General features: G+C 60.4%; 1 protein-coding gene across 3 annotated transcripts in view; it reads right to left on the bottom strand.

Moving 5' to 3' along the window:
* Positions 1-900: 900 nt before the first annotated feature.
* The window catches only part of BMP1 (bone morphogenetic protein 1), a 38,606-nt gene continuing 28,083 nt past the window's right edge, over positions 901-11,423 (bottom strand). For 2 of the 3 annotated variants that reach the window (XM_045853049.1, XM_045853050.1), the window contains 5 exons: positions 8,714-8,839; positions 5,592-5,719; positions 4,987-5,200; positions 3,191-3,441; positions 901-1,410 (listed from right to left, as the gene is read on the bottom strand). In XM_045853049.1, coding sequence (XP_045709005.1) covers positions 1,276-1,410; positions 3,191-3,441; positions 4,987-5,200; positions 5,592-5,719; positions 8,714-8,839 — 854 coding nt within the window. In that variant the 3' untranslated portion in view covers positions 901-1,275. Of the gene's footprint in view, positions 1,411-3,190; positions 3,442-4,986; positions 5,201-5,591; positions 5,720-8,713; positions 8,840-8,953; positions 9,484-11,423 lie in introns of those variants that run through there. The other variant, XM_045853051.1, reaches the window with a different exon arrangement.

Here is an 11,423-nt window from a genome sequence, read left to right as displayed (position 1 = left end):
GGAATGTGGTTTTTCTCCTCCTGGCCTTGGGGAGACAGGTCTGAGCCTCCCTGCTGGCTGGGAGGGAGGAGGCAATGGCAGGGCAGGACCGGGAGGCCAGACAAGACACAACCTTGGGTTGCCCTGGGAGAGGGGGCCCAAGCTGGAATGTTTGCTCAGCGTCTGGCTCTTGTCCCCATGACAAGAGAAGGACCCACAGGGGCCAGCTCACAGTGCCTGACCTTCAGGAAGGCAGGCACTGGGGCCGGCTAGCAGTTCTGCTCTGGCTGATGCATTTTCTGGCCCTGGTGTGGTCCCCTTCCTGGACACCCCATGGCCCATTCACCCCTTCCTTACACACGGACACAGGAACCCCAGGTGGACACCAGCTGGACGGACACACACCTATCCCCTTCTACATACCTCCTCCCTCCCCACCAAAGGGCCTTTCACAGAATGGCCCACCCATCCTTTTGGGGGGAGGGCTGTGCAGTGTGTGCATGCTATGCACCGCCTGCGGGCTGAGTGTGCGAGGTGGCTGTTTGTGTGTGCCCAAGTGTGAAATCACACCCTCAGGGGTTCTGAAACAGAAGGAAGGGCAGCCCGTGAGCCAGGTGTCCTGGCGACAGGCCACTCCAGACACAGCGAGCCTGCGCATCTGCAACCAAACCCCACCCCCGCCCCGTGCTGTGTCCCAGACGGCCTCGGCACAGGACACTGGCTGTGACACTTCCGGTTTACTGGCTGGGATGCCCTGGTGTGGCTGACCAGCCACTGGGCCTGAGAGAAGCCCTGTCTCCTTCCCCACCCCTTCCTGTCACCTCCCCACTGTGGCTCCTGTGGGACATGTATGGAGACTCATGCCCCAGGAAACAGCGGTAAAGGGGAGTGGGTTTAGAATAAAACCAAATGAGGCTGGGGAAGGGCTGGAACATGTATATTACAATGAAGATACGCACCAGCCATACACAATCCAGTGCGTAGCGATGGGCAGGAAAGGCGGGAGGGTCCCACTGACAGGCCCTCTCCCCACCAGCCGGCCCCCACGGAGGAATGGCCACTTCAAGTGTCTCAGTGAAAGCTCTGGCTCCTGGCCCCTCGCTCTGGAGGGGACAAAGGAGGAAGGGCCTGGGGAAGTGGCTCATGAAGGAGTCCAAGCCCCCGCCTCCTGAGGACTGCCTCACCTGGACCATCAGGGGCGGGGGCGGGGTGCCACCGCCTGCCCGCCCCCACTGTCCAGTCCAGGTGACTGAGGGCAGCAAGCCTCGTCTCCCCACCGACGTGCAAGGGCAGAGGTCACTTCCTGCTGTGCAGTGTGTCCTGGAACTTGGTGCTGGTGTAGCGCAGGTGGAAGCCTTTTTTGGTGATGGTGTCGTCAGAGTGGAATCTCACCAGGACAGAGTCTCCCGCCGAGTACACCTCCTCCGGAGGCTGGCAGGGAAAGGGGGACGAGAGCCTGAGGACAGGTGTCAGGGCTGCTGCCTGCCCTCCCTGGGGTCCTCTGCTCTGAGGAGGGTGAGTGGCTCCGACTGCCAGCAGTTGCCCCGACCCCTGGCGCAGGAGGAAGACTCCTCTGGCAGGTGTTTAACAGAGCACCCAGAGGAGGGGAGAAAGCAGTGGCAGAGGAGCTTAAGTCACGCAAAAAACTCCCATTCTTAACCCGACTCTGCTAACTAGTCAGTTGTGAGGCTTGGGCAAAGGCTGCCTTCCCGGACCTTGACTCCCCTGGGGGCAAACAGGACCAAGGGCTGGCTGCTCTCCAGGCCTGGGCTGGGGGAGGGACCATGACTGGATGGCTGTGACGCGGTCTTTGAGGAAGCAGGTTCTCTGAGTGGCTGTGCTCTAGCTGTTCCAGCCGTCTCTCATCTCTCGGAGAGGACCAGACAGCCGGGTCCCCCAGACCTCGGTCCTCCCCCCCTTCTGGCTGCAGTCAACTCAAGGGGATGCCCCTTCCCAGGCTCCTGCGAGCCCTTCCTCACCTCTGGGCACAGGCCCTCAGAGTGAGAGCCACCCGTGAAGCACCAGCACACAGACGCCCTGGCCAGGGTGTGGAAGGGTCATTTCTGAGAACCCTGGGGGCATGTCCAGCAAACATGCCAGGAGGCCCTGACAGGACTGGGTTCCTTCCCTAGGGCCCCTTCTGGCAGCCTCAGGAAGAAGACACTTGGGACACCCGAATGTGCTGGATCAAGGGCGTTGCCAAGGTCAAAGTGGGGAGTGGGCATCCCAAAGTGGGGGCTCCAGAGCCACCTGTCAGGGCAGGCAAGGGGCCAAGGGCCACACTTCCCCCTGCCTCCCCACCTCTCACTCTGCCCAGCTCTTGCCGTTCAACAGGCTGAAGCCCTGCTCCTAAGGGAGATGGGCCAAATGCTAGGTCCAGCGGCTGCTGCCGCTCTGGGAACCTCCGCCCTTCCTGGGGTGCCCAGGCTGCCGGTAGCATGACCATTAGGAACGTGGAGACCAGGAGGTGATGTGAGGAGGGACATCTGGGTAAGCTCGCATGAGTGTGAATGTATCTGTGTCGGGGGTGGGGGGCAGACAGCATTCTCTGAAGGAGGACAAGTTTAAAATAGAAATAAAAAAGGAGAAACCACATGAAGCTCCTCAAACTGGGAGAAAAACAGATCCACCTCCGAGGTTTTCCTGCGGCCTTAGCTAAAACCCTGTAGGCACAGTCCTGTAAAAGGCCCCAGAGCTATGCTCAGGGCCTGCTTGGACAGCCCGGGGCCACTGGCCTGGCCGGAAAGAAGCTGGCCGGGGAGGGATGAGGGTGTTTTTCCGGTCAGCCAGGATAGCTGGGTAGCACAGCTCGGCTTAGGCGCTGGTCCCTGGCTCTGGCCCTGGCCCCAACTCTGAGTCCAGTGAGCTGTGTGCTGGGGCTGGGGCTGGGGCTGGGGCAAGAGAGCGGGGTGGGGGCAGAAGGCATGCCATCGTCCTCCCGGATGCAAACTGCCCCTCAGGCCCGACCTAACGGGTGCTGGGCAGGCCTCAGCCAGGGAAGGGCCCACTCCAGAGGTTCCAGGAACCTTGTTTTGCCTGAAAGGGATGGATTTTCCTGGGTGCAGATGGTCTGGGGCAGGGCAGGCCTCCGTGAGCAGCCACCCAGGCATACGCTACCGCCCACCACACCAGCACCCCGTGCCTGCAGAGGTGCTGGGGCTGGCGCTGGGGCTGCGGATCGGGTGAAGGGTGGGGTGGCGGGGGGCCTCACCCCTGAGCCACAGTAGCGCCCCAGCCTGGGGGCTGTGCTGTCGTAGCCATCGAAGAGCTCCATGTAGTCATAGCCGCAGTCAGTCTCCTCCTCCACCTCGAAGGTCTGGAACACCAGCTCCACGCCGTAGCCTTCCTCCGCCACGATGACCCACTCGCAGTCCACCCCCCCGGGGTAGTTGTTGTCACCAAACTGGGCATGGGAGTAAAGGTCCTTGGACTTCACCTCAGCTCGCACTTGGCCTCCGCACTCTGTGGGGACAAGACGGGCCATCACTGCCTGAGCGAGGCGGCGGGCAGGCGCTGCGCCTCACCACACCGGCCTCACTGGCTGGCTGCAGGCCCTGGGAGAGGCCGCGTGGCTGGTGAGGGCAGGGTTTGCGCCTGGCCCAGGACTTGGCCCAGAACACATGCGCAGTGGCTGGGCCTCTGGATAGAGGCCCACAGAGGCCGGGACACACAGGGCAGGGCAGCTCCGAGCAGAAGCTTGGAGGAGCGCATGCTTGTTGAAAGGGGATGTTGCTAATTTGCTCCAGTTGATGGCTGTCATGGAAGAATGTGGGCCCTGTGCTGCCAGAGATTCCATTCCTGAAAGCAGATGTACATCTAGACTTTGTGTGAAGACTCCTGATCTTTAAATGTTGGCTCACATTTTTAAAAAACACAGTGTGGGACAAACACAGCAGGCCTGAGGGCCAGGTGGAGCTCCGGGCCTCTGGTCTGTGGCCCTGTGCTGGGAGGGGAACAAGAACATGCAGGGCAGGATGTCAGCAGCTGCCCTCCTCCTAATGCCTTCTGGCCTCTAGGATACCTGGGGCTCACCCTGCCCTGGAGGGGTGGAGATGGGGGTGGGGCCCAGGCAGGGGCTGAGCAGAAAGGGAGGAAAGTGAAGAGGGGAGGCTGTAAACACTTCAACTCAGAGTCCCCAGCAGACCCACAAGGAGGCTGCAGAGCCCTCCTCTGACACCCGGGGCCTGACGGGCAGTCCAGCCTCCCAGGACTAGCCTTCGGCCTTTCTCTGTAGCCAAATGTTCCCACTTCATGGCTGGCCTTATACACCCATTGCTCTGGCCAGACCGAGCGATTAGCTGGCACCTATCACAGTCAGAGCTGTCCTGGGGCCAAGGCTGTGCCGGGCTTCCACCCCTGCTGGAATGACCCTCAGGCTGCACCCGAGCCAGGCCCTCATGGAGTTTTGTCTCCTGCTGTAATTACGAGTGCACGTCCTCTCTCTCTCCTGTGTTTCTGGGTGAGCAGGGTGAAGGGCTGAGGCCTGAGGCAGAGCCGTTTGCCCCAAGGCAGCCTCCTTACACGGAGCTCAGTACAGTGTTACTGAATGAATAAGCAAATGAGCACTGAGTAAGCCGCTCAAGGGCTGAGGTGTTCGTCTGCTCCGTACATTTTGTGATCCGCACTTAGAACGCTGCCTACTACGTGTTATGTGTTAATAAGCAGGTATCGAATGAACGAAGAGTGAGTTTTGGGGACACAGTCCCCCTGGCAGTAGGGGCTCTGGGGATTCCCTACCCCTGTCATCACGGCCCTCTGGAGGGCCACCTCCAAAGCCCCTAGTCAGTACCTGCCCTCGCTCGCCCAGGAGGCTCCCCCTCCTCACCCTGGGCCCAGCCCTCGGCACATGCTGTCTCTCCAGCCAGGCCTCAGGATCGTCCCTCCGTGCCTTCTCAAGCTCTCCATAGCCCCCACCCAAGCCCAGCCTGCTTTGGAGACCAGAATTAGCAGATGCCCCCAGAACAACGCTGGCACAAGGGCCTGGCGCCTGGTGGCAGGGGGCCTCACCTGTGGAGTGGGAGGCCTGGAAGCCCTTCCTCTGAACGGAATTGTCAGAGTAGAATCGCAGGAACATGCGGCTGCCCGAGGCCACAACCGGCTCTGGCTTCTTGCTCCCACAGAAGCGGCCCAGAACCGGGGCCTTGGCATCTCGCCCATCATACACCTCCAGATGGTCGTAGGCACACTCAGGCTGGGCCTCGATGTCCATCTCCAGGAAGGCCTGTGGGGCACGGGGGAGAAGAGTGAGTTAGGAATGTAGTGGGGGCCAGTGGGGTGGGCAGCAGGTGGCCCCAAACCCAGGCCTCCTGACCTAGCTCACAGACTCTGAGGGGAGTGGCCATGGCTGGCGGGTGGCAATGAAGGAGGACCCAGGGATGGGGTGATGGCAGGAACCCCCAGTGTACGCTGGGGAAGGGCCCCTGTCAGGACCAGACCAGAGTTCTCTCAGGCTGGCAGCTCTGTGGGCTCAGCCAGGCCACCAGCCTGCAGCCTGCCCAGCTCTGGGCAATGCCTTGGAGTGATGCAGGGCTTGGGAGCTGACAGGAGGTAGGTGACAGGTACATGGCAGGGGGGGCAGGGGGCCTGTGCAAGCCGGGGTGTGGGCACCTTACCAGCCTGACCCTGTGCCCAGGGGTGCTTGAGATAGCCCAGGTGCACTCCTTCTTGCTGGGGTATTTGTCAGGCCAGTTGGGGCTGGTGATGGTGCCACTGGTGGACGTCACCTTGTGGTCACAGCCAGCTGTTGGAGGTGAGTTAGGGGAAGGGGGCCATCAGGAACCCCAGTGCGTCAGCGCCCCCTATGAAGGAAGAAGGCCGCTCCCTCCTGCCTGCCTTCCTTCTTTCTGAAGTTTCCCATGTGGACACGGACTGAACTCGTCTCCCTCTCTCCTGTTGTTACCCATGCCCGGGAAAGACAGCTGCTTGTTCCAAGCGAGGCCCCACCAGGCAGCATCTGTGGGACCACCCTCCCAGACACCCCCGAGTGAAGCCCCAAGGCCACCTGGCCTCACCTTCTCCGCCCTCCGAGATGTCTTCATCCTTGATCTGCCACCGCTCCATCCACAGGAGACTCTGGCACCGGACCCAGTTCTCTCTGTCCCATCCCACCGCCATCCTCACTGATGTCAACCAACATGCAGACAGCCACCCACTACACCAGCCTCTCAAGCCTTCCCTCTGTGCATCCCCAGGGCACACCTGCTCCTGACCACACCCTGGCCTCTGCCACCCCCTACCTTGATGCTGCAAACACATTGCCCTCTCTGCGGCCACCTCTCACTCTTCCTGGATGCTCAGGCCTCCACTTCCCTGTGGCCGCTTCTCCAACAAAGAAAGACCCCACAGCCCCGATCCTTCCAGTTTCTCTCCATATTTCCCCCTTGGTTGATTTAACTTGCTTACCTATCTAGCTGGGCCACACGGCTGAGCCCCCAACTGGTCACCAACACGCTGTCCTCCTTCTGTACCGTTCATGAAAACCCCCCTGTAGTCCCCAGCCGCGGTGGGACCCCAACCACTGGACACCCTTGGATTTGTCCTTCAGCAGCACCATCTCTCACCTCCTCAGCGACGGCTCCAAACATTTAGCTCTCTCCTCAGCACGCAGCAGACCACCTCACTTCCTGCCTCCCTGAGAAAGCCAGGGCCTCAAACACGAAGGACTTAAACTTCCCGACCCTACCTGCAACCTCAGTCTCCCTCCTTCACTTTCCCTGCTTTCCTGTCTCAGAGAAGGCATCCCCCCATCTGGTAGCAATGATTCTCCTCTGTGAGCTGGAGCTACTTGCTGCCTATCATCTGGGGACCCTGGTACTTCAAACTGCCCACATTCCCTCTCCCTGCTTGCCTGTAAGCCTTCCTGAGCTGCGCCCATCCTAACCCAGCCCTCCCACAGCCCTGTGTCCCCTCCAGCTGCTGTCCAGCCTCTCTCCTTTTCTTCTCAGCCTATCTTCGAGAAAACGTGTTACCACCACCTCTTCCCTGCTTACGGATCCTCGGTCCACTGCCATCTGTCTTCTGCCCCACAAACTTAAAAGCTCCTGCTCATCAGTTATTATTATTGTGCAATCTCATAGGTCCCTCCAGGAAATGTGGGCAGCCACTATGCTGCTGGGCTGGGAGGAGAAAGGGGGGTGGGGTGGGGTGCAGGCTGAACACCTGTGCCTGTGGCAGAGGCTCACCAGGTGACTGCACGGCAGGCTGTCTAGTGGCCCTGGTGGAGGCAGGTGGGGCTCTTGGCCCTCCAGTTTGAGCTGCGCTGCTGCATTACCCCTCTGGGATCACCCGTGGCCACATGCCCTGCCTCCCCCTTTCCTATCCTGGTCTTCCATGCCCTCTAATATCTCCTTGGGAGCTGGGGGCCCCCAGAGCCTTGCATAGTGCCACACCTCTGCAGAGGTTCAGGAAATACTGACTGGTTCCTAGTTAGCCTGTCCCTGGAGTAAGGAGCCCTGATAATTCTAAAGTGAATCAGAGCCACTGCGTACCAGCATCTTCCCAAGGAGCTGAAACCCTCTCCCACTACCTCGTGGGTGTTGACACTGAGGGCTCTTCAGCAAAACCCTCTTTTTTGTAGAAGGAACAAAGATAAAAATGCAGTTTAGACAACATCAGAATTAGGTCCCTTCTGGCTAAAAGATGCGGGGGCCTCATGAGTCAGGAACTTCACATTTGGGGAGCCTGCTGTGACCAGGTTGGAAGGCCTTGCGTGTCTTTTGGGTCACTGTGGAGCGCTTCACTTCTGTGTATCTGGCCAGCAGCTTGTTTATACCCTGGTCATCCGCCTCGGGATAGTGAGAAGAGGCATTTGCCAGCCGCTGTGCTCTGCTTCAGGCAAGACCTCTGAAGCTCAGCACCTTCACAGCAGGCACCATATTTTATATCATCTCACGGGTGAGGAAACAAACTCAGAGAGGTGAAGTGACTCACCCCAAGTCACAGTGACATGCAGTGGCAGGGGCATTGTGCTTGGGGACTAGTATGCCCCTAGTGGGCAGGCACCACGCTGGAATTAACCTCTGGGACAGGTCAGTGTTGCGTAGTGTCCAAAGGGGTGTCAGATGACATCAAGGGTGGCATGGGAGCTGTTTTCAAATATCTGCAGGGTTTCAGTGCCTGGGAGGCGGCAGCCTGTGGTGGGTGTCCCTGGGGCCCGCGGCGTGACCAATAACAGTGACGTGTGTGCCTGTGCTTGCGATGAGCCAGGCACCACTCGGAGCCCTTCGAAGCCCCAGACCCTTACAAGGTGGGTGCTGTCACCATCCACATGTCACAAAGGGGCAAACTGAGGTCCAGAAAGAGCAAGTCTGTCGCTCAAGGGCACACGGCTGGCAAGGTGGCCGCTGGGCCAGGCAGCCTGACCCTAGTCCATGCTTTTAGCTGTGGTCCCATCTGGCCTCTCTGCCACAGGGAGGTCGTTACCAAAAGGACTTGGACATGGGTTCGAAGAAGCTAATACGAAACGGCCTAAAATGGAGCCTGGAGGTGGCTGTGAGCGCCTCCTTCCCGGACCAGCACAGGGAGAAACCGGAAGTGCACGACACCAGGCTGTTGCTGGGGCTGGTGAGATCCCTGCGCCACGCACGGGCTGAAACAAGGCGACCTCAGGGGTCACGCAGCTCCTCGTGTCTAAACACGGAGCCCAGCGGGGACAGCACCTCCGGCCTCCCACTCCCAGCAGCAGCAGGGCGGTGGGAGGCGCCTACAGGCGCCGGGGCACACTGCCCACCCTTACCTTCCTTGCAGTCATGCTTGTTGTCGTGGAGGACGAAGCCGCTGCGACACTGGCACTCGTAGCTGCCGAAGGTGTTGACGCAGTCCTGTTGGCAGCCGCCGTTATCCTTGGAGCACTCGTCTTTGTCTGCAGGGAGCACACAAGGGCAGACCCGGGTCTGTGCGCGGCGCGGCGCAGCCAGGCGGACCGGCACCCCAAGGCAGGCGGGAGGCCTGGCCCGGCGTCCTCCCCCCGGGAGCTGGGTGGGGAGTGAGGCCCTGGCGCTGATGGGGTCCAGCTGTGGGGAGAGAAAGCGGGTGGTGGGGTGGAGGGAGGGCTGGGTCTGGAGATGCCCGGCATGGGAACCCTCTACCATTACCTGCTTACTGGACAGACGGACAAGTGGAAAAACAGACACACGGACAAGCAGACTGCGAGAGAAAGGAGCAGGACGCAGGGGTCCCTCTTTTACTTCACAACAGGAAATGTCACAGACACCATCAAAATGGGAGGGGCGGGGTGGGAGAGGTGCCCTGTCCACGCCGGGGGACAAGGGGCGGAGGAGAGCACCAGTTCTGTCCGGCCAGAGGGAGGCAGGCCGGAGTGGCAGAGCGGAGGTGGGGGTGGGCAGCCAGGGAGCCCCCATCCCATTCTGTCCGAGGTGAGGTTCCTGAGTAACAAAGGGTCCGGGAGGCCTGGCAGGCCTCACTGGGGGGTCCGGTTTCTTTTCTGTACTCGGAATTTGAGCTGCTGGGGTCTTCCCCGAGGGGGCTGCAGGGCTGGCCTCTTTTCTGAAACGAGAAAGAGAAGGAGAAAAGGGACCAAGGGGTGGGGGTGGAGGACAGGGACCAGAGAGGGAGAGCAGTGAAAACCAGACCCGGGGCCTGGAGGCAGATCCCAGGGCCCAGCGGGGAGGCAGCGGGCACACACATGCAGGACGGCCATGTCGGCGCAGCCAGGTCGCACAGAGGGGCAGCGGGCAGGGGAGCACAGCGACGAGATGGATGGATGGATGGATGGATGGATGGGGAGAAAGCCCGTGGCAGGGAGAAGGCCTGCAGGGGGCGCACTGGGGAGAGAAACAGTCTCAGGCAGAGGGGCAGGGTCCATGGAGAGGGCGTGCTCAGGGAGAGCTCTGCTCTTCTGGCTGCTGCAGCTGCAGTGTGTTAGACACACACACCAACACACCCACACACATAGGACCCCCTCCCAGATGCACTGTCATCCCCGCATGGCGGTACAGAGTGACCCACAGGTTCACACCTACGTGCACACACACAGTATCAGCCACCCACCCATCCATGTATATGTGCACAGTGTTCACACCTACAGCTGCTCACATGTGGGTGGGCCCACACAGGCACTCTCCAGCAAACACAAACGTGTGCACTGACACAGACCCATGGTCGCAGAGGCATGGGTATGTCACACCCGCATGTTCTCTCTGTCCGTGGTCACTCTGGGGGCTGTGCCCCGGCCAGAGGCAGGCGCTCAGGGACAGTGTGTGGATCGAGTGGGCACCCACCACTCCAGAGATGAACTAGAGGTGGAAAAATGCCTGCCACTCTTCACATGGCCCGGTGGGGTCTCTGGCGAGGGGAGCCCTGTCTCCATCAGGAGAGGGGCTGGAGAGCTGGCTCTCAGAAGGACCTGCTTCTCCAACCCCTTCTTGGGTGGGCCAGACCCCCTGGGCCCTGCAGGAACCCAGGGCCAACAGGTGGAGTGCCCAAGTCCCTTCACGGGGCTCCTTCTCAGTTAGAACAGGACAGGGACCCTGACTGAGGGCCTGTGGGAGTTGCCTTTGCATGAGTCCTACAGGAGAGTGGGGGTGATGGGTGCCCCACAACCATCCTGAGGTGTCACTGAGGATCTCGCTGGCAACTATGCTGGGAGCTCACGGACTGAGCCAACACTTCCTGAAGTGTTTGGACCATGCCTTTCTTGTATCTGTACCCCAAATACCCAGTGTAGGGCCTGGCATATAGTAGGGACAACACTTGCCCAATGAATAAGTGAATGGCTGAATGAATGAATGAATGAGAGAAAAGTGAACCCTGAGGAAGGCCTGCTCCAGCACCCGGGGTGGGACCCTGGCACGGCGGGGGTGTGCGCCTCTCCTCGGAGCCAGGGGCAGGTTGCAGGAGGGGTAGGAGTGGGCAGTGGGGAACAGGGGCTCAGACAGGAGACGGCACTCACCCTCCAGTGCCAAATGCCCCGGAAGGTGGCTGAGATCAGACTGAAGTTCTTCAGGCTCTTTCTTCTCCTTCTTGGCTTAGAGTTTCCTTGCTTGGTGTCCCAAAAGTCCAAAAAGCCCCCTTCTCGGGGGCCAGAGTCAGATGCCCCACACCCTGAGGGCTGGACCTTGATGGCCATTGCTGAGGGTCCTCTGCAGGTTTCTTGTGCGATGGGGCAATGCATGTGTGTGCATGCAGGTGTGTGCGTGTGTATGCGTGTCTCTGAGCAGGGCTGAGTCGGGTGGGCACAGTGCCATGCCGGGGCCGGGCAGTAACCGTGGGTGGACAGCTAGGCCTGACAGAAGTGGTTGGTCCCCGTCCCCCTCCAGGACTGGAGCAACAGAAGGTCAGGAAGAGACGAGAGTAAGCAGGTAATGGTTTCCATGGGGCCAAGCCCACACCTGAGTAGGTGTTATGTCCCTCAGCCCTCTGGTGAGTACCTCGTAAGAGTTCTAGGTGGGCGCAGGGAAGAAAGGGGGTACACTGAACGGGGAGGG

This window comes from Phyllostomus hastatus, unplaced genomic scaffold (assembly GCF_019186645.2).
Source record: "Phyllostomus hastatus isolate PE091 unplaced genomic scaffold, TTU_PhHast_1.1 phas_contig_98, whole genome shotgun sequence".
In the NCBI taxonomy this organism is placed as follows: Eukaryota; Metazoa; Chordata; class Mammalia; order Chiroptera; family Phyllostomidae; genus Phyllostomus; species Phyllostomus hastatus.
The sequence above is the reverse complement of the archived record's forward strand: the minus strand, read 5'-3'. Positions and strand labels throughout refer to the sequence as shown.